Source organism: Haliotis asinina, chromosome 9 (assembly GCF_037392515.1).
Source record: "Haliotis asinina isolate JCU_RB_2024 chromosome 9, JCU_Hal_asi_v2, whole genome shotgun sequence".
Taxonomy (NCBI): domain Eukaryota; kingdom Metazoa; phylum Mollusca; class Gastropoda; order Lepetellida; family Haliotidae; genus Haliotis; species Haliotis asinina.
The window spans coordinates 59,436,193-59,459,266 of NC_090288.1; the positions used below are offsets into that span (position 1 = coordinate 59,436,193).

At 43.8% G+C, this 23,074-nt stretch overlaps 1 protein-coding gene across 3 annotated transcripts in view; it reads right to left on the reverse strand.

The window, feature by feature from the left end:
* Positions 1-21,776, reverse strand: part of LOC137296007 (nischarin-like) — a 49,325-nt gene extending 27,549 nt beyond the window's left edge. For all 3 annotated transcript variants that reach the window (XM_067827635.1, XM_067827634.1, XM_067827633.1), the window contains exon 1: positions 21,609-21,776. In XM_067827635.1, coding sequence (XP_067683736.1) covers positions 21,609-21,695 — 87 coding nt within the window. In that variant the 5' untranslated portion in view covers positions 21,696-21,776. The remainder of the gene's footprint in view (positions 1-21,608) is intronic.
* Between the last annotated feature and the right edge of the window lie 1,298 nt (positions 21,777-23,074).

Below are 23,074 nucleotides of genomic sequence, written 5' to 3' on the forward strand. Positions count from 1 at the left end.
CTATAGGCTCGGTGATCTGAGTAAATAACCACGGGGCTGAAGATACTCCAAAGAGTAGAACATTACATTGTTAGTGCTGAACATTAAACAGGAGGTGCAGACATTTCCTGGGGTACATGAAGATACAAATTCTGAATCAGCTACTTTCTTGTGAACAATGAAGAACAAATAGGTTTGCATGAACGACTGATTACATGCCGATCAAACGCCAAAAGTCGTAATTTACAGTGGGAACACGATTTCAGCAACTTAGACCAAGGCTAAGTTGACGAAAAAATGTATCCAAAACACAAGAAAATTTATGAAGTTTACATAAAGATGATAGCAATTACAATCCAAAAACTGAATACAACAAAAATTATATTACAGGACTAAAATTAAAGCAAAAACTTATTACTGTATTGGGAACCAAAGTGCCTTCACCCATCCCCGTCACGCAATGAGGGACAGAGTTACAAGCATGGCTGGTCATGTGACAGTATTGGCAGGAAAGAGAAGCTCCCAATGGGTGAGTGTATTGTATGACAGCTTCAATTAGAAGTGAACTTCAGGGATTTCAAGTGTTCCACTATCTTCTCACAGAGGGAGGAGATAAGCATGTTAAGCATTGGTCAGGGTAAGGAAAAACAACTACATCGATAGTATGTGGGGCAATCCTCGATAGTATTTGTGTTAATCGATAGTATAGTAATTGACTTCTGTGTGCACTGCAAAATAAAGGAAGTACCAGATTCGCTAAGGCAACATAAATATGACTTGATATTAGGGTATATTAGAGTTAGGGTATAACTATTATCAAACTGCACAAGACAGTTGCAGACAATTATTCTGAATTCCTCATCTGCTTGTGAAATCATCAAATGAAACTAAAGGTTTACTTTCATCGATCAGCATACTTAACACAAGTAACATCATAAAAATATAGCCTTATTGTGTCAATCTCAGAATTGTCTGATCGTTTTGACATGCAGATCTTGGTGACACCTGCCAAGGAAATATTATCTCAGCTTCCTGTACAAGAACAACAGTCATAGTTGTCAACTATCGTGTTGTTATCAGGCTGCTGATGTGACAGAAGACACATATCAAATGCTGATATTTTTATAGAGTTTTTCGTATTCTCTGATAATTTCACTCCCCTATCATGTCCTCTGAGCATGTGACTCCCTGTTATCGGACTCTGAGTGATATGTGAGACAGACGTATTGCACATGAGTCAAGCACATTAGCATGTTAACATCACCATGGTGATCACCAGACTCAAACTCTGCTACAATCATGTGAATGATGGTTTTCCCGAAAAATACAGTTGTGTAGAGGGAGGTAAGATGTATGCACATACAGAGGTGTTTTGACACATTTGCCCCAATGTAAAGATAGAGCTGTGAACCTACAGTGCTCTATTTAGAGAACTTGATTTCACTTGCAATAAGTGCATGTTGATATGAAAAACTAGCTGCACCTGAAGAAAACACACAGTAAACTGGCTCCATAATTTATCACAATTAAAACATGTGGATACCTCAAAGTGCTCCAGGCTGAGGATGTGAAGTACCCAAAAGCTTGACACTCACACGAAACACATAGAGTATTCATGTAGTATGGTAAATATAGCCAGGAGTGAGTGAGCTGGGTTTTAAGCTGGTTGTATCACTATTCCAGTAATCATGGTAATATAATGGTGGGGACTGCAGAAACAGGCCTCACACTGTCAGGAACATGATGAGCCAACACTTTAACCCCTAGGCTAGCCCATTGACCCAAATATGGCTTGAAGGTCTTGAGAGTATATATGTTCAAATGTAGATGTTGTGTGGTCATACACAGGGAACTGTAATCCTACATATAACATTACACTTGTCAGGCATTGTTTATTTAACACAGTGGATATTGCATAAGCTGTAATCAGTAGAGGATGTAACGTGTATGTGAGACGGTCTCCCATTACTTGTACAAGTGACTACCTGAGTGGGGGTCACTAATTCGCGTGACTGCCTGATCTCAGACAGAGAAATTCTGCATGTTACACAAAAATGCGTCCAAAAGTGGTATTTATGAAAATAATTCAATAAAATTTGTCACAGTCATTAGTAGATGTTCAAGTTAATGGATGACATAAATGAAAACATAAAAAGAAGAAGTCAAATGGTTAGAAAATGACACAAATGTGCAAAAATTATGCAAAATTTGACGATATTCAACAGCGAATTTCACCTAAGTGCATATTTTTCAGAACCGTCTTGCGTAGAAGTGACTGGGGAAGTGAGTCATTAACGCGAGGTAACTGATGCCTGACTAAATCATTCAGCGCAAACATCCGAGTAGTATAGGTAATGAGAGTTCTGGACCACTTTTCAAAAACCCCTCTAAAAAGCCTCATTTACTAAATGAGGCTTTGGTGGGACCATTAGCTCTTGCTATTATTGCCCCTACTACAAAGCTACGCCATCACGTTTACCGTGACTTGGCAGGCGGTAACACTGTGCCGTACGGTACGATCAATAATTCTTCTCTTACAAACCCCCTACCCGGCCCACCCCTCAAGTAGTACAAGTTAGGTTCGTCGGCTTTCATATCCACTTTATCTATGTTGTAAGTTTTGACTGACCATATAGGATCGGTGGCTCGCTTACGACTATCACCCTCGTGTTCCCCAGGCTGGTACAGATACCTCACTAGGGCCCTATCCGGTATCTGTTTCTCCTTCCCACGCAATGGAGCGGCCGACTCTGCAACTATTGATTTTAGTTTGATAGCGTCTGCCGGTTTCTTACCGGTGAGACGGGTGACTTCATGGTTGATTGCCGACACCACCTCGGGTAACCTCGTGACCCATTCGGTCGATCGTTTTCCAGGGGTGGTCATCTCCCTAGCATACTGATAGCCGAACAAGCGCTCAGCCAAAGTCCTATTAAATCTCTCAACTATAGCTTGACTGCGATGGGCTCCAGCCGTGCCACGCCTGACCTTCGTATCGTGTTTGGCTAGCAGTTGTGACACGGCACCCATGAACTCCCGTCCGGGGTCAACTTGCAGCTCTGTTGGCCACGTCAGCGGACTGCGTTTGTATATACGTTCGAATCCTCTGGCTACCTGGGCCGAATCTTTCGTGGTCAAGGGTTCGGCTTCCTTGTAACGACTGGCTACGTCCACTACGGTTAAGGCATACTTGTACCTCTTGTCGTGGGGTAGGAACAGTAGGTCTGCCTGGTGAATGCTATTAGGTATGTTAATACCGAACCTCCTTCTAGGTACGTAGCGTGGTGCAGGCAAATAGATCTGCCACAGGGCTTGTTTTTCAAGCCACGCTTTGGCTTCCTCCGGGGGTACTCGCGCTAGTTTAGCTAGCTTATCTACTGCGCTAGCTCCTTTCCAGTACCCACGCGGGCTGTAGTAAATAGCCTCAAATTTTTTCATGTCCATACGCGTATGTGTTTATTCCATCAATAGCTATCCAACGTTTCGTGTCCATAGGCGATAGGGACGTCTTGTTTATAGTCAGTCCGTATATCTTATGCCCATCACTTCTAAGTGTGTTCATTTTATGTCTAAAGGTACGGGTCTTGAACAGGGCTTCCTTGAATCTGGCGTGTTTGATGTGTTGTTTCACCACATACTTCTTAACCCCCTTAGCCTTCCGGATCTCACTATTGTCGGCTTTCAGTATGGAGTACATCTTAGGTCTCAAACCTATGTACTCGGCTATGGGCGTGCCAGCACACTCGTCCTTCATCTTACCTAGGACCTTTTTATTTACCGTGCTGTGTAGGGCATGGGTCTTAGGGTAATCGCTGGTGTCGTATAAATCAAGGTGTTTTTTCATGTCCTCGTACACGTCCTCGGTTCGAATCTCCATCAGCAGGGAATCCGTGTCAGTGTACAGCACTTCACACCTGTCGCCGTACTGTTTCTTGAGCTCGTTGTAGTAAAAGTCGTACATCAGGTGTTTGGATAAATCGAGGATGCTCATCCCCACGTAAACAGGTCGGTTGAATTTTATGTGGCTTTTCTTCATGTGTAGGGCAGCCAGGTCGTCTGTGAATATCTTGCTACGGTTGAATGCCGGACTGGCTATCAATTTCCTGAGCTTGTCTTCCTCACTAGATCTAACCAGCTTCACGGTCACGCGTTTCCTCAGGTTCTCCATAGTCTTACCAAACACCGAGTTGTTCATGAGCTTGTAGAGATTTTTCTCGAAATCACTGGTGGCTTTTTTTCGTAGGTCTGTGTTCATTCTGATGTAGGGCTCCATCCATGGGCTCTGGTCAAACATGAGCACCCTGTGTATTTTGGCCAGCCTCATACCCAACGACAGGTACAGCTGTAGGTTGCGATAGTGAACGATGTACTTGGTCTTATTCATTAAGTTAGGCACGAGTTTTTCAACGTCTGTCACACGACCACCTGACAAGTTATGTTGGTACTCAGACATCCAGTCTGGGTTAACCCTCATACGTTCGGGTGCAAGGGGATAGTTGTTGTGCGATGCGTGTAATGCCTTGGGATACTCTAAGTCAACCTCGAGGATATAACCTTTGTTCGAATCTGGTGCAATGCTCATAACATCAACGTGGGGTACCCATTCGAATCCCCCTGTAGGTAGATACTGGCTCATGGCCCAGCCGTACAGGTTGTTTGCGTCGAGGTATAGAATGTGATTGGTTGGTTTGTTAGGATCGTAGCCTTTCACGTATTGATTATTTGCTTTAGCGTATCGTTTGGATGCCATGGAAATCCCACCTCGCAAGCCTTTCTCAATGAATAGGTGCATGTCGTAATCTGTGAGCAATTCCAAATTAACTCCGGTCTTTCTAAGCAAGGCGTCCCACGACAGACCTGGGCTGGTGTAATACCATGCGGGGTCGAGTTTATACTGCTTTAAACAGGTCCGCCTGAACGTTTCAAACACGTCGGCTAACAGCAGTACATCTGTCCTCAAGTACAGGTCGTGATAATCGCCAAGGTTCTTACAACCAAGTTTATTCCATACGGTAATCGCGTGCGAGTAATCGTCTCGTGAGACTGACGCCTCATTCAGCTTGCTATAAAAGCAGTCGATAGGAGGTAGTCTGGTCTCGGTGAACTTGACCCAACTATCCATGTACTCATATGGGTACACACCCTTCCTCATGAGCAGGGGTCTAGTCTCGGCGTCTGTGTATCGATCGGTGATAGGGAAGGTATTGTTAGCCTTGACCAGACTGTCGAGTGACGACAGGAGGAATTGAAACGAGTCAATGAACCTAAGTCCGTTTAAGCTGAAGGAGATGTATCTCTCCATGTTGTTGGGGATGCATGATATATTACCATCGATTTTCGCGATGGCCTGCATGATCAAGTGTGAGTCGTACCCTCTCAAGTTGTGAAAGACAACGGGGATGTTTATTGTCTTAGGGTTGATTTTAAGCTTGAGGTTGCACGCGTTGTGAGCGGCGCCTCTATACTTACCAGTTATGTGACAGTGATCTCTCACCGAATCACCGTTAAGCGGTGAGTCACACACGTGACAGTTAGTGCTACTAGCGTGAGCTAGCCTGTCGGCTCGGGTCATACGCATGGGAGCGATTCTATACAATGTATTCCTAATAATTTTTTCTTCCTCCTGCAAGCACTTTAGAAACCTTTCAGCCGCGTCAGGGCCCCTATACACTACCGGAGCTTTCGTTTCCCCGTCACAACGGACGACAATGTATCCAAACGAACAGGCTTTATGCTCTTGTGTCTTGTGGGTGAAGCTACCCCCACTAGGGGGTGTGGGGGAATCCCCACCCACAACTAAGGCTTCGAAGTCGGCGTATATAATATAAGGCACAGACATTTGATTCTTGTGGTTACTGAATTTTAGGATATTGTCACCTTCCTTAGGCATGTCGACTCGTATCGCCGTCTGCCCCACACCTTGACAATCATCCCGGTGGGATTCTAATAAATCAGCTCGACTGAAACCGTGTAGACATCGTATACAAAAATGTTTTTCCCCATTGTGTTTCGACTGGTCGTGCAACAACCGGCTGAGATGTTTTATCCATGTGTAGTGAAACTTGTCACCTCGCTGGATCATGAATATATTGATAACTTGGCAATCCTTCACCGTGCTGACCCTGTGTACTATTATTGTATTACCTTCGTGCCCAAAGACATTTATAGCCAGATTATTCTGTTTTTCTACTTTAGTGATCTGGGATATGGGGGTGGGTTCATCTATACCATCCCAATTAAGCCCATCATCTTGGGGATAGCTAGAAAGCCTATCTGAATGAGTGGCAGCTGGAAATAAGGCTGACCTGATAGATATCCTCAGGCAATCGTTTCCTCTATTCTTAACGTTTACTATGGCATGTTTGTTCCTATAGTAGGGAGGTAAGGCTAGGTATGACCCACCTCTGAACGGCACGTATTTAGCTATATCTAGATAGACGTTATCGATTTTATCCACAGCCCACCCGGACCCCATGTGCGTGTAGCGTTCTAGGTATTCTCGTATCTGCTGAAAACTTGTATCGATTGATGCGTCAATGGTCTCTGTATGTGTGACGACCTCTTGTTTGCCTCGGAAGTAAGGTTGAAAATACTCAGTGACCCCTGTGGTGCCCTCCTTATCGAGCGACATTTTCACCGTGATCTGAAACTTGATACTTCCTAGGTTATTTAGTTCCTGGTTGACCTTATCAGCTATCAGAGGCTTGATATCTGTAATGTCTATGTTTCTATCGACGAGCATGCGCCAACTTCCCAAATAGTTACCTACAGCGTGCTTAGTGCGCACGAACTGTAGGTCAATAGCTCTATTCTGTCGTAATAATTCTACAAGCTGTGGTTTTCTCATACGGGAATACCCGCCTAAACCCAAATCGTGTGCCTCGGCTTTCAGTTGTTTTACAGTGGGACGTGCTACGGGGGCATGTGATAACAATGCGGTTAACCCGGCTCTCCCCAGGTTTGAATAACCCGTGTGTCCAAGCTGTTTTGCTTGAGCTTTTAATTGTTTTACCGTAGGAGGGGCTTCTAAACCTAGTAATCTCAACAATGCTGACTTCCGCATTCTAGAATACCCGATAACACCTCTCTGTTTTGCGACCCTCTTGAGCTCGCGCACAGTAGCCATAGTGTTTACACCTAAGAGAATCAATGTCTAATTGGTCGGCAGTAACTCTTAAAAAATATTTTCTGGTGGCCGGGTACAATTCTAGACATTCTGTCAAATCGTCCCACGTACCTGGTAAAATATATAGTGTGGCTGTTTCAATCCAGTACTCGCCTTGGGTATAGTATTCCTTGTATTCACTTATACTCGAAAAACGTTCTATATGGTATTGAGACGCGATATCCCGCTCCCATTCGAAGGGGTGAGTATACTTAACACCCTCTTTAATCCATACCACGTCCACTATTATCTTAAATCTGAAGCTTCCCCATAAGGTCAGTTCATATTTGAATATGTTTTCCACAGACATAGCTATACGTAGGTGTGTATAATCTCTAATTGGTTCACAGTAACTCTTAAGTGGCTATCTTGAGCAGTCGCCTACGTTCTTTTATGTAGCCTTTTTTATTCTCGTAGATGAGTTGATGTCTGACTACGTTCGCTCCGTGAGCTTTACATAGACAGTAGTGTCCTTTAACCCCGATACCACACACAGAACACGTGTAGTTAGGACTTCCCATATGGAAACAACAGAACCCCTGATTCCTGCATTTCCTACCACAGGCCTCGGTCTTCCCCATAAGTATATATTCGCATCGGTATGGAGCGGGTCTCATGTTTACTTATATAGGTATTTTAGTTTAATTGCTTTGCAACCAACGCAGTAGCTGCTATACCCAACACTATGAAGCCCAGTTCACGATTCATTTGTCCCTTGGATGGTGTGTAGTACTGAGCGAGTGTGGGTTTATTGAGCGCTTCCAATCGTTTACCAGTTAGTTGGTAGTATTCTTTCATTCCTTCATCGACATCGTAGAATGTTTTAATGGCATGGTTTTCACGCTTGAGTTGTTCGTTAATAAAATCGATCCTCTGGAGGCGTTTTTTAACGTACTCGGCCTGTGCTCTTTGTAATTTCTCAGTAGCGAGATCGTGCCGCTTCCTTTCTTCCTGTATTTCAGCCGCGTGATCATCTCGTAGTTTCGAGAAGAGGAAATTACTCCCGGAAAATGCCAGGGCATTCACTAACGCCCCACCGACCATCATAGCTATCGTGGCCATCCCTATATTTATTTCATTATATTATCAGGTATTATTCCTTGTTTTACTAGGATGTCTTTTGTGGCCATCGCCATACCAAGGTTCATTATGAGCATACCCATATCCTGCAGGTTGAAATCTAGCTTGATAGTTGGTTGTTTAAGCACCATTTTAGTCAACCGAGCGTACCCTACTGCTAGACTGGCTACCACTGTGGCGTGGTATGCGTCGTTGACGAACGTTTTCCCCTCAGACATTATATATATGATATAAAATATTTTAAATTATAACATGATATGCGGGTCTACCATGGGGGATACCCCCATACCCCCACTGTTGGGGGTTACCTCACTGTTGGGTTGTGGCTCACTGTGGGAGGTGTATAACCATGTTATAACCACGGCAGCAGTTACGCCTACAGCCAACAACAGTCGGGTTGGGTTAGTCACTTTATGTTGGTTACACCACCGTTTTTTACCGGCAGCTACTCTCTTAGGATTCTTCTGCCTGGTTACTATAGGGGGTGTGGGGGGTACCACCACTGGGGTCTCCACCGTCACTGGTTCCTGTGAATCCACTGGGGTCTCCTCCTGTGCAGCATCCATCTATACTATTATTATTATTCTTTCTCTCAAATTGGCAATGTTTTGCCGTGATAATCGCCGCCGTCACTGGGGCCAACAACATGCCATATTTGTGGTACAGCCCGCAGCTGATAGAGCTCACGGCGTGTTCGATAAAAGGGTCTTTCTCGAGGTCCTCCCATAGGTAAAGTCGGCGCTCTGGTGGAATGGGAAGGAAGTGTGATACAATACCGGTGTATATCTGGGTCATAGCCGATCCTATTGTCTTTGTCATTTCTGCTCCGAGCCGGGACTCGTATCTAGCGTACAGCTTATCGATTTCTTCGGCTGACATTTTGTTAATTTTATCTGGAGTGTAGTCTCCAAAGTAATGTTTGGCTTTGCCGCCAACAGCCAACGCCACCAGTTTCTCTCGCTTGTCATCAGTGGGGCCTGCGGGCGACAATTGTTCGAGCAATTCCTCACACTCCATCTTATAATATAACAAGTAAGATTTAGTTTTAACTATATAATACCCGATACAAACAAAACACAGAGAAATGAAGGTTAAGTTGCACACGACAAATACTTCAAATATCATAGCTATGCTTAGCATTTGCTTAGCTTTGCTTAGCTTTTACTTAGCTTTGCTTAGCAAACTATATATGCTACTGGTTGGTCGGTCTTTAGAACGAGCTTAGCGTGTTTAGTTTCAGCGAGCTGTTTCTTCACCCGTTCCCGTTCTAATTTACTCATCACATCGTTCTCTCTCAAACACTCCTCGAACGAATCCCTGTCCTTGCAGTGAAATAAGGCCACCCATCGCGTCTGCTCCCTGAGGTCTTTCAACACCGAGTTGAACTTCTGTGTTAGCACCCAGACGCTGTGATTTGCATGCCGGCCGGAGAAGGCCAGGTACGATAGCATGTCTCTCTTTTTTGTTATCTCGCGATTAGCGCTGCAGTCGTCCAGTATAAACAGCGTCGGTTTCCCTTTAAATTTCTCGTGAAGAGCTTTCAACCAGTCCTGCAGGCGTGTTCCAGGGTCGATTTTGTGTACGTCCGGGTCCGTCATCACCCAAGGTCGCGCGTACGTTTTATTCATACCCAGAGTAGGGCACATGATAACGATGTTATCGAACACATCCTTGTAGTAACCCTCCAACATATCCAATACGAAAACGGTCTTACCACAGCCAGTCTGCCCGCATATGATAGCGCAGTGTGGGTCAGTGGGGAGGGGGAGACCCCCACACCCCCCAGAGGTTGGTAGTTTATTGGGGGGGTCTCCCCCACTAGTAGATGGCTTGCACGAATCTCCCATTGTCTATATTAAGTTGCGCGTCCATAATTACGTACAGATATAATTTCAACTTACCAGCGGTTTGGGCCTTCTTATTAATCTGGATGGTTATCCCTTCGCTGCCGTTATCTATACGGCGCCCGCTACCGTGCAGTTTATCATCATCCGTGGATCGCATGTCCAACCATAGGGCGTACTTGGTGGTCAGGTATTCACCGATCTGCACGGAGCCGAGGTCCAGGTCCTTTGTTATGTAATCCCCCACTGGTAGCTTTTTTATCTCATCCCACTGCTGGTGTGGCCTCATACCATGACTGAACAGCTGGTTGGGCACGCCCTCGATGGTAACTTCCACCTTTTCAATCTCGGGGTTGAAAAACTTCTCGCTGTCCCTCCGGAATGGATCATAATCCTCCACGGGGACGACCAGGATACCTTTCATCGATCGCGCCGGCACGTTCAGGTTGATATTCCACACAGTGTCGCTCTTATCTCGCACGACTGATCTATGTCTCAGTACGCGATCGTACAGGATAGCCATCTTCCCAGAATACTGGCTTCGAACCTGCCTGGCCAGCTCCGGGCTAGTGACCATGTCGAACTCCAGAGAGATGTTGTCTATGGCATAACTGGCCTCATCACCATTCGGCGTACGCACTACTTTGCTATAGTCGTTAAACGTGAGCTCGTATTCGAGCCTATCACCCAGCGCGGCCTGGTAAAACGGCGCGTGTCCCGTGAGCAACTCGAAGTCGAGCGGCACGCAGAATCGATTCCCGTATGCTAGAGCGATGGCCTTTTCACCGTCCGATAGCTTGTCTTGCTGGTCTGTCGTGAAGACGTACCCTATACGCGCCCGGGTTGATTTGCTGATACCCTGGTACACATCATTGACTCGTTCTCTCTCACTTTTCCAGAGATCCTTGTAGCAGTGAAACACGTCGCTGTCGTCGATGCTCAGCACCTCGTTACCGCTGATCTTGACGGTCGTTTTCTTGATGATAGCTCGACCCACGTTCCGCACTAGCTCGCGTTTGTCGTTGTCGGAGGTCAACGTGATATTGAACGCCAGTCGAACAGTGCCTGGTACAATGAGGTCATTCTCACCAAGGTTTGGAAATCTAACCAGCAGAGTTTGATTCTGGTCTATCTTGCTGGGATTATTGGTGATGGTCACCGACTGTCGCACGGCTCTGGCACCTAATGGCTCTCTCAATCTTCTGAAAGGATCTAATTTTCTACCGTACATTGTTATATATAAATAAAATATATTTAAATACTAATGGATGAAGACATACCTATGGATGATATGCGGGGCGCTAGTGCCCAGGCATCTGATGAGCAGGAGACCTCATTTACTAGTTCACCATTGAGCCAAGAACTCTTGGAAACAACGGTAAATGATTATTACGAAAGTTTAAGAAGAGATAAAAACTACGTTGAACCACAGGGTCGATACCATAAGGATTTTTTTGTTGATACAAAGGGTGTTCTACGTCTTAAGTCTGCCCCAGGGGTTGACCTCTTTAACAAGATCAATAAAAAACCACTGGCCTTGTCAACTCTAGCCAGCCGCAATGGTGGTGCTGAATTTATCCGTGAACATCTAAACATGCCTGATTACGGTGGTGCAATACCTAAGACCGTTAAAGAAGATCTGCAAGCTACCAGATCCCACCTCACCACTATAGATGAAATGACGCCAGAGCGTGCTACAGAAGCCTCGGACAGCATAGAAAAACTGTTGAGCACCTACTGGGACAAACCGTTACCGGGATTTGACTTTCCGGTAAGGGAACTGCGCGGCTTAGACGAAGCCGTGAAACGCGTGCGTGGAGAACTCGTGAATAACATGGGGAAACTGAACGAAATCGACGAGCACATCGCTAGGGAAAAAACCAAACTCACCGAAACTGACGACGATGATATGAAGAGTCGTATCAATGAACGACTACGCGATTTAGAAGACGAGAGACGTACACGATTGGAAGCCGCTTCCTCGAATCGTGAACATCTTCGATCCCAGATCAGTCGCATTCGGGAAACAATCGATAGAATACTGAACGAAGATACAACTTTAGCCAACAGGATTCGGATATTGTTCCGGGAGCAAGGGATCACCATCGCCAGCATTCTGACTGCATTGGGTTTCATCATATCAACCTTGGTGGTGTCACTGGTGGGAGGAACCCCCACACCCCCCACACCTGGCGGAGGGGGAACTCCAAGTGGCGGTGGGGGTGTTAAAGACTGGATTAAAAAACTCGGGGAAGGCCTAGCTAAACTGGCTGGTAAAGCCGCCGAAGCCCTTCCCGGCATCCTGGGTAGCATCGTCTCGTGGTTGTTGAGCGCTCTATCTAAAACTGCCATGTGGCTCAGTCAAAACCTGTGGGCAGCCATCGTCGCCGTGGTGGGTCTGGTGTACGTAGCGGCTAAGAAATCTTTAACCAAATAAGTCCCAAAGTTACCCCACCAACCACTAAGGCTGTTTTATTATCAATATACTGCTGATAGGTGGTGGAAACCCCCACACCCCCCGGGGGTACCTCCACATGAACTTTAGGCTCCGGTGGTGGCGCAACTATACCCGTTTCACGTGGTTGGGTGTGTGGGATATGTGGGGTGTTAATCGGGGTTGATACCCAACTTTTGATCCTTCGTGGCTATGACTATTTCGTTGTTATAACCCACCACTTTTTTTATTCTCAGTTGCATATCACTCGGAGCCATGTACAACCCCATGCCGAACACGTAATTGACTTTCGATCTGGCGTATTCTAACACGTTTTGGTAGCGTTCGATGGCCCTCGGGAGATCAACTGGTGAATTGATAGCATCATCAACGTTGGAAACGAATTGTGTCTGAGCGTCGTAAGCAGTTCCCTTACCGAGGATGTTAGAACGCGTCATCGACTGCGCACCCAACAGCGCCCACACGTACGTTCGAATCGATTCGTTCAAGCGTATTGTACCAGCACGAGTGAATCCTTTCGATGTTTTTGAGATCATTTTAGTCCAGGCTGTGGCTGCATCAGGACTGGTTTGTTTTATACAGCTGACATGGATCTTTTCATTCGTTGTGGGGCCTGTAAATGTATGCCGGTTTGGGTTGTATGAACCATCTTTAGAACCGGCATAATATTTTCCGGACCTGTAGAAGTACACGAGAACTATACCGAGACCATGGTTCACACCAGGAAGGCGAAAGTCTTTATTCGTTGGAATCTCAAACTCCCCACAAATACGTTCATAAGCGCGTCTATCATAGGGGTTATTCGTCATACTCCACGCTTTATCTTGGGGAAGAGGAGCACTTATTTCCTTCAATATTCGTCTCGTTTGATAATAAATATGAAACAAAACAACCGCCTTACTCAGTTCGTCTATACCATAGTCTGGTGTCACACCCGACCCTGTCGTCGCACACCACACAGCAAAGTTGAGTTGGTTCTGCCAAAACTGCATTGGGTTTTGATTCCAGTTTACCACCGCCTGCGCGTTATTAACGGACACGACATACTTTTCAAAGATATCAATAAAGGTTGTTTTAAACCCCGTACCATCTGCATTCACCACGATTTTCAAGTGTGCTAAATCCATATTATATTATATAATTTATATATTATAATATGTACATAACACTTCCAGGAATAACTAGCGGTGAGGCCGTTCAGCTGACGCACGCGATCGATAACACGTCAGGTCAACTCGAAGTCGCACTCTGCGATATCACCTACCTACCGCAATGGACTAACATTAATATCAGCAACAATAAGCTGTTCGTCAGTGGAACTCGCAGTCAAATAACTGACGGCTACTACAGCGTGTGCTCGCTAAACGACGAGGTCTTCAAACCCCTGGGAGCCGAACTCAAGATGAACGACTCAAACGGCACAGTGGTGTTAATCAACAACGGAAGAACCTCCTTGAGGCTAGGCCGACCATTAGCGAGGATACTCGGTATGTCTCCTGACGAGATAAAACCAACAACAACCGTCACAGGCACGAAGTTACCCGACCTAGTACCGTACCGAGAGCTGTACATTCATCTCAGTCAGGTGAGCACAACGTATAACATTCAAGGAGGTCACCCTTCCACTATATTGAGAGCAGTGCCGGTGAAAACTGAAAAATTCAACGACGGTAGAACCGAGTCGTTTTCACCACGGCAGTATAAGAGATTAACCCAGGGTAACATACCTGAACTGACAATATCGGTGTTAGATATAAATCATAATCCTGTAAATATAGGATACCTCAGCTTAACGCTTCACGTAACATGACCAGCGCACAAGGGCCCGGAGTGAAAAAATGCGTCAATATCGGGATCTCCGACCTCGGAGACACACGCGGTTTCGACGCTCCCGGAGTAGATGGTAAAACGTACGCCTTGCAACTGAAAAACAACATTTACAAACGCGTTGAAGTCTCCTCCGGTGGAGCCCTAAGTGATATGATAGATACCACAGGAGCAACAGCCAACACTAAGTACGCCCTCGTCAACACCGGTGATGACAACTGGAGAATATACCCATCATTCGGAGGTAAACTGTTCGACTTAGGCGATGTTGAGAGCACTACCGTCGTCAAAAACAAACCATATATGCTCGTCTTCACCGAAGATGACAAGTGGGTGTTGTTACCCGATAACAAATGGTTTCTCAATATTAGACTCGTCTCCCCTTACGTGTTCACGGATAACAAAGACAACCACCTAAACAAAGTCGTGAACAATGGAACCCTGCTCGTGGCTTACGTCCCAACTCAGAGACGTAGCATAGTCGTCAGCCCAGTCAACACTATAGCAGCCCACATGCTATCGAGTAAACCAGCCATACAAAACGTGAAATTGCAGTTGGTGTCTGAATTCGAAGGCGTGGTCAAGATACTAGAGAGTCTACCGGCAAACTCAACACTATTCATCAAAGTCTACCTAGGGGAACCATCGGTGAATGATGTCGAGATCGTGAAGGGGATCAAACTCGGGTGGGTGAAACGACACCAGTATCAAGTTTGCAACGTTTACGTGCGGGTGGGTGTCGACTCCAAGACCAGTCTGCAGGGGATCAACGTGATCGTGGAAAATAAGATATCACTAATCAATATCTTCCTGCCTGACAACATACACTTCATGGGTATTAAGTTAACCCCTGAATTATTATCAGAAAACCAGTTGGAAATTATATCATAATAGTATAATAATGACTAGTCATCATCCCAACACTACGCTTAACGACCTAGGAGACACGGAGGGGTTCGATCAGCCTGGTGAGGAAGATGAATTATACATCCTACACTTCAAAGACAACGTGTACAAACGGGTGTCGTTATCAGATTTTAAAGAGCCTAAATGGTTGATCAACTTAACACTCACCTCACCTTATATCACAATAGAAGGAGATGAAGATGAAGATAAATTAATCTCTAAGATTAGGAACAACGGCATCTGGGTTGGGGATTTCATTCCGGAGAGGGAATTAGTACACTTACCACATGTTGGTCACAAAAAAAAAGGGTTAGGTGCTTATCCACCCACTAAATTAACATTTAGCGAATATCTTCCTAGCATATCATCCCCTTGCACACTCATCATAGAAGTCTTCTTTTATGAAAACGACTCACGAGTACACCAAATTTTACCCGGGGTGTCAATACAATGGTTTGATGAACACCTAGACCAATATTGCCGTATTGTTATACAATGGGATACCAACGGGGGTACTATAAACCACTTAATAAGCCTCCGTGGGGTTTCTATTACAACAGGAAATTTTATTTACCTCTCACCTATTACCCTGGGTAATCTAGATCTTGTAGACTTCAAATACATTAATAGAGTATTAACTGAAACCCAATTAAAATATCTTTCAAAATATATATTATAGGATGGGTCTGTACCCAGTCGTAGAGGAAGTAGCTAAGACGTTAGAAACCGTAGATGGGTTCCGCTTGAGGCAGTTATGTGATGTAAAACGTCAACTAGAACAAGACCGTGACACGCGGAAAGCACTATGTAAAAAATACAATAGAGCTTTCAATATCGTGGATGGGGCTGACACTACCCTTATGGCAACCAGCATGGGACTAGGGGCGGCAGGCGTTGGATTGTTAACCACCATCGTGGCTGCACCTATAGTGTTAGGTATTGAAATAACGGCTGGGGTGACAGGGTTGGTAGGGTTGGCGTTTAAGTTAGTATCACGCAGACTTAATCGTAAGGCATTGAAACACGATGAGATCAGGGTTCTGGCCGAAGCAAAGCTGAACACAGTTAGTGAGCGTATTTCCACGGCACTCTCTGACAGTAAGATCTCAGAAGAGGAGTTTAGTTCAATCCTCTCTGAACTCAAAAAATATAACGGAATGAAACAAGATATTCGATCCAAGTCTCGTAAGTCTGCTATCAGCGAGGACGAGAAAAAAAAGTATATAGCACAGGGAATACAAAAAGCCCAGCAAGCCTTTATTATGAACACCAAAGAGATCGTAGGCGGTTCACGTTAAACTGTTTCATCGATATAAACATAACATAACCGTAAGCGAGCCACCGATCCTATATGGTCAGTCAAAACTTACAACATAGATAAAGTGGATATGAAAGCCGACGAACCTAACTTGTACTACTTGAGGGGTGGGCCGGGTAGGGGGTTTGTAAGAGAAGAATTATTGATCGTACCGTACGGCACAGTGTTACCGCCTGCCAAGTCACGGTAAACGTGATGGCGTAGCTTTGTAGTAGGGGCAATAATAGCAAGAGCTAATGGTCCCACCAAAGCCTCATTTAGTAAATGAGGCTTTTTAGAGGGGTTTTTGAAAAGTGGTCCAGAACTCTCATTACCTATACTACTATCCGTCTTGTGACTTTGACTTCTGAAGCGTACATAATTTATATGGAGATATTTTTCTTACGTTACAACAAAGAGGGTGTTATAAATTAATACAAAATTATGAGTAACATTTTGAACGGACTATATTATTTGTTTGTAGTATTATCATTGGAAAACAAGACTAAGAGAGGTCACTTCAACCGATGGGTCACTTCAACCGATGTAAAAACAATGCACCTGCGTAAATTTTAACTTTGCTCTCACATTGGTTGATATTTAATGCCATTTCACAGTAAAACGATTTTAACATTTCCTGAAAGCATAGTAAATGGAGACTTACCTTGTCAAAGAAAGGTTTCATGTACACGAACGCACATAGGTGTGCCAACGCGTTGAAACACATGTACTTTCCTCCCACTGCTGTTATCGTGCTACACTCGTCACAGACACACAAACCTTCCTCGCAAAATTGATACACATACGAGAAACGCCTTTCAGAAGCACAAGCAAAAAAACTAGTCAGTTTTTGAAGATGATTTTCACATACGTGCCAGTTTCACAGAAACATTATTTTAATATTTTCTGAAAGCTTATTCAATGCAGATTTACATCATATAAGAACTTGTATATGTACACAAACGGACATAGGTGTGTCATCGCGTTGAAACACATCTACTTTCCTCCTACTGGCCTCAGAAACACAAACCTTCCTCACAGCATCGATAGACGTTTTCATGCACACCAATGTGTCCTCAGAGCATTGATAAACGTACAAGAGGCAAAAGTAATCAGCTTTGACGACGATTTTCACATGTGTGCCAGTTTCACACAAACATTATTGGTAATGTACTATGGATCACTGAATATGTTGAATTTATGATTGCTTCCTTGACTTGAACGGCAACTAACCACTCAATGACACATTTAATTTAATGGAACAAGACCAAAGAAGAATGTTCTGAGAAAAGGATTTCATGTTAAACAAAAACTGGAATCAAGGTGATACGAGGGGAAATGTAATTACGAAACTAAGTGCTACTGGAAACTAATCACCTCTGACACAGTATACTAACTACAGATGTTCTACCCATTTGTCTTCAGCAATCCATGCTTGCCATAAAAGCTGAAGATGCTTGTCATAAGAAGCAGCTAACAGGATCGAGTGGTCAGGCTCGCTGACTTAGTTGACACATGTCATAGGTTCCCAATTGCGCAGACTGATGATCAAGTTGTTGATTATTGGATTGTCTGGTCCAGATTTGATTATTTACAGACCGGTGCCATATAGCTGGAATATTGCTGTGTGCAGTGCACAACTAAACTCACTCACTCACCCACCCACTCCAACCAGACTATAGATACAACTAACCTGCTAAATCCAAGCAGACAGCACTGGGCTGTGCTGCAGTGAAGCGTCATATCTTTGTTGTAAATGCTGCATCCACAATGATTATCCACTAAAGGATCACTGTGTAAAATAATTTTCAGTGGAGGGTGAGACACTGAGAGGGTGAGTTATATTATATGCTGCCTTTAGCAATATTTCAGCAGCATCACACAGGTGACACCAGAAATGGGTTCACACATTGTTCCCTTGCAGGGAATCGACCCGTGTCTTTGATACAAGGAATGAGCACTTAAGCACTTGGCTACCACACTGCCCTTTCATTGTGGAGAGTGACTCAACAAGGAACTCAACTTTTATTCATAAATTCACTGCAAACAACCTAAGTGCTGTGTCGTGAAAGAGGTTAACTGCATCAGCAGAGGCCGATTAATGAGATAAAATGACTCCAACATGTTTAGAGGCCACTAAATGTCTGAGTCCTGCGCTGGGATTCAAACCATGGACATTCTGATCCAAGTCAGGCATCTTGTCCACATGATGAAAGAGGTTATCCCTGTCAGCAAACTGATAAGTTACGATGTTATCTGTGGGATGACTCCACGCCCTGCTACAAGGAAACCACATAAAAATTCTCAGCTTGTCATATCCTTCTCCTTCAGACCCCAAAAGAGCTGCTTACTCAACTCTTCATGATATTTTGAGTCTGTTGACTGTCACAGAACAAAACTGAATGTTTGGAAATTTTGTCTCAAAAATAGTTGTCTGATTTCACACTGAAAAGTGTTTCTCTTCACTTCATGCTAATTCAACAAATGGGCATGATCTAATCATACTTTTTGATCAAATTTGAAACTTATAAATGAATAACTTCTTTGACAAAATAAATTCCCACCAATTACTGACCAGCATAAACACAGTTATAACATACAGTGGCACAAGTCATGTTAGGGTTGAAGTAATAAGTTTAAGTGGGAGTTCACACCAAGTAATAACGCTGGTGTGACTCACAACCAACTAATTACTATTGCTCACTATTGTTATTGTGACAGCTGCAGAGGTTGTATAGGAGCACCTATTTTTAGTTATGTAAACCCTTTGTTTGATATCCTGGCATATACAAACTGTGACGTGAGTGGATGTGTATATCAACTGTCCAGAAAACCTAGTTGTAGCCAGGTGGTCTAAGGATTTTGTCGCACCAAAGGCCCTGTTTCGATTCCGCACATGAGTAGAGTGTGTGTAGCCTGTTGACAATAGATAAGGATGACACCTATTTGCCGGAAAATCAATAACACCCTTGTAAAATCAAACAAAAGAAACGTGTTCCTACATCACTGGTTAATGAAATTGTCCTTTTCAGTCAGTCAGTCCATTTCAAAATTTAATGAATGCTTGTAGTGAGGGAACTCAAAACTGAGTGTGTTGCTTGTTCTAAGTCACACATCCTTAGGAAAGTTGCCAACATAGCACCATAAGTAGTTTCCATGGATACAATGTCAACTGATCCCAATTGATTTGTGAGACTGAGAGAGTTTACTGGTTAGAGGAAAGGGCTTAACAGCAGTGACATACTTTTCCAGAAATGAGTTAGCCATGGGGGTTCGTTGTAGAGGAACCTGAATATCATTCTGGCTTGTGCTATATCTCCAGGAGGCTACATTAAAATATTACATTATTACATTTGCCTTTTTTGTTGACCTTTTAATGACATAATGTATTGATAACTCTAAGCTTATGTTTCTAAGTACAAATCACAGGAAACAAAGGAGTGGTAAATATGGCACAGCTGTGGGGAAAAGAGATTCACATTCCAACAGAGTGTAATGACAGCCATACATCACATGCAAAGCAACATTGTCTGTCTCAAATCTTGTTATGGCCTGTTCCATCAAAACTTCAAACCAATTATGGCAGACTTGAATGTACTGAGGACAGTACTCTAGTAACTGAACAAAACAGAGATACTAAAGAACACTGCAATTGAACAATATTGAATTGATTAGATTTTGGGACCAGTCTCTATTTCCTCAAAGACAGACTCTTGTTATCATCATTTATCACAGACATAATCATGACTACTAGTCACTAATCCTAAATCCAAGTCCTGTAACATCTTGTTTAGTCCAGCAAACCCAGAAAATATTTTTCCTTAAAGATACAGAGACTTCTATATGGGTGTGCATGACATACTACGTTTAAAACACTAGTGCCTACATATTGGTATTTCCCAAGTGACAGCAAGGGACATTCCGACAAGTAAGCATGAGTGTCCTAAAAGTATTCATGATATGGGCACAAATATAATATTCAGTTTATTACCAAAGTTGTTGAATTGTGGAAAATAAACCCAAAGGTACTTTCAAACATAGGCTAGTTACTGCTGTTACCGCATGTAAAACGCAAATTCACATGAGAAATATGATGTTGTAGCATTGGTCATGGTGTCACTTTATGATGGCAAAGTGATATTTTGCCCTAGGGTGTCGTATGACAAATATGAACCCCAATATTGCTGCCCATGTAGATAACAGAGACAGCACTAATGCTCCGAGATTAGTTCAGCTAAGTCCTGGCTAGATTTTTAAAAATATGACAGTAAAATTTGAATCTTGATATTGCCAAAACTTAGTAACACAAATACTAGTTGATTCCACAGACTGTGATGTCACAATGCCTCAGTTTGTGTTGAAGTCTTCATGCCTCATAAGACGGGAGTGTACCATGACCATGATGGTAGTGGATCGGAATTGGTATGGCTCCCTTCAGTTTCAGAAAGGAGGCCACTTGAATATTTATGATACTTTCTTGCAAACAATCTATCCCAAAATCACCCTTGGTATCAGTTCTGTGTTAACAGATCACTAAAATATCACTTACAGTGATATTATATTATTTTCTGTATGTGCATGGGCTTTACTAGTCCTGCATATAACTAGACGACTTCGCACTATACCAAGGTGTAGGCTTTGGCTGGAATAAGACTATTTTCGTATCAACTGGGGCTTTACAATCTATGCTAATATTACTGCCAACCTAAGAGTACTCATGAGTTCAGTATTTCTTTATATATTTCCCGTACTGGTCACAAACTGATATCCGCTCCTTGTACTAAGTGTAACGTTGCACCATTTCCTACATTAATGATGTTATTGTGACCCAGGATGACCAACATGTGACGAAGTCTACATCCACCGCCACATGACAAAGAATAGCACACAGTGATTACAAAACAATTTGGACATTCAAAATCCACCAACCCATATCAATAGTGGTAAACAGATTCAGTGGGAACTTCCTGTGTAAAGATTGCACAAACACAAAGGTTAAAATACACAAACATTGACTTCTCACACGCAACTGACACATGACGTACACCTACTTACCGTGTAATTTTCTACAGATTCAGAGCTCAGGATTCGCACAGTTCTTGAAGCACTGAAGGAGTCGAGATCTTTACCGAAGTGGGCCATTGTCAATTATGCTTCATCACCCTCTTTATCATGTTTACTGATATCTCTTCTCATGATTACTTAACACAGTTAGACGCCATGTTATTTCTTCTTACACACGCCCTCTCTTGACAGGATGTAGTTATTCAGAGTGATGTCCCTTGGAAGCTGTTGTAAAATCTGTGCAAGAGGCGTTGAACCAGCAAATAGTACCAGAATCAGAATGAGAGCGGAGGAATTCTTGATTAGTTACTGACAATCATTGCAAGTTCTTAATTTAAATCATCTTCACATTATTTACGCCCCAAGGTTAGGTTAACGGCCTCCCGATAAGGATTGACACTTTTCACCCGTAGCAACTTCAATAGCAAGTACGATGTCGTGCAAATTTTATCCATACATATTGGTGTCTCCTACGTTCTGTTATATATGCTTTCTAAGAACCGCAATGGATTCAAAACTGAAAACTTTCGAACGATCATAGTTAGGAAAACGCGTCGCTGGGATTATTAATTTTAGAACGTTTGAGCAATATGCACTCACGACTATACTTCCAAGACGTACTTCCTAGCAAGACCTCAAAAGCACACGTGTTGTGTTCCAAACAGGGTACCGAGTAGTATAATTAATAGTGGCACGAGACCCGTAAAGCGCCTGTAGCAAGACCTCCACAGGACATGTGTTGTGCTTCAAACTAGGGCCCCGAGAAGACCCGTGAAGCGCCTGTAGCAAGACCTCAACAGGACATGTATATGATGGGCATCAAACAAGGTCCCTCGGGACCTTTGATGCCCTCTGTAGCAAGACCTCAACAGGACATGTATATGATGGGCGTCAAACAGGGTCCCTCGGGACCTTTGATGCCTCTGTAGCAAGACCTCAACAGGACATGTTATGTGTTTTGACCTCGAAAGGATCTGTGGGGCGCCTGTAGCAAGACCTCAACACGCCATGTGATTTGTCTCAAACAGGGCCCCGAGAGGACCTGTGAAGCGCCTGTAGGAAGACCTCAACAGGCCATGTGATGAGCATAGAGAATTTTCTGGGTTTCATCATAATTAACAACGTTTCAGAGCTTGTTCTGGCCCAATAATTTATTAAAACTGAACTTGGATAGGAATCTACAGTGATCGCTCTCGGCAAGGCAGACGAAAGGTGATTTACGGCTTGCATGAAATACACACATACCGTGTTATCCCGGCATGCTACCAGTTTGTCAATTCAGACAAACGCCAATACTCATGGCAAAGTAAGCGTTCACAATATCAGAACGCAAAGGCGAGGATGCCGAATTATCCCGCCTTAGATAAGCAGGAACCAGAATCAGATGCTGTGAAGGCCCTTAGCTCCAGTGACAGTCTCAGCATGTCTACTGCAGGATGGCCACCGTCGCATAACGC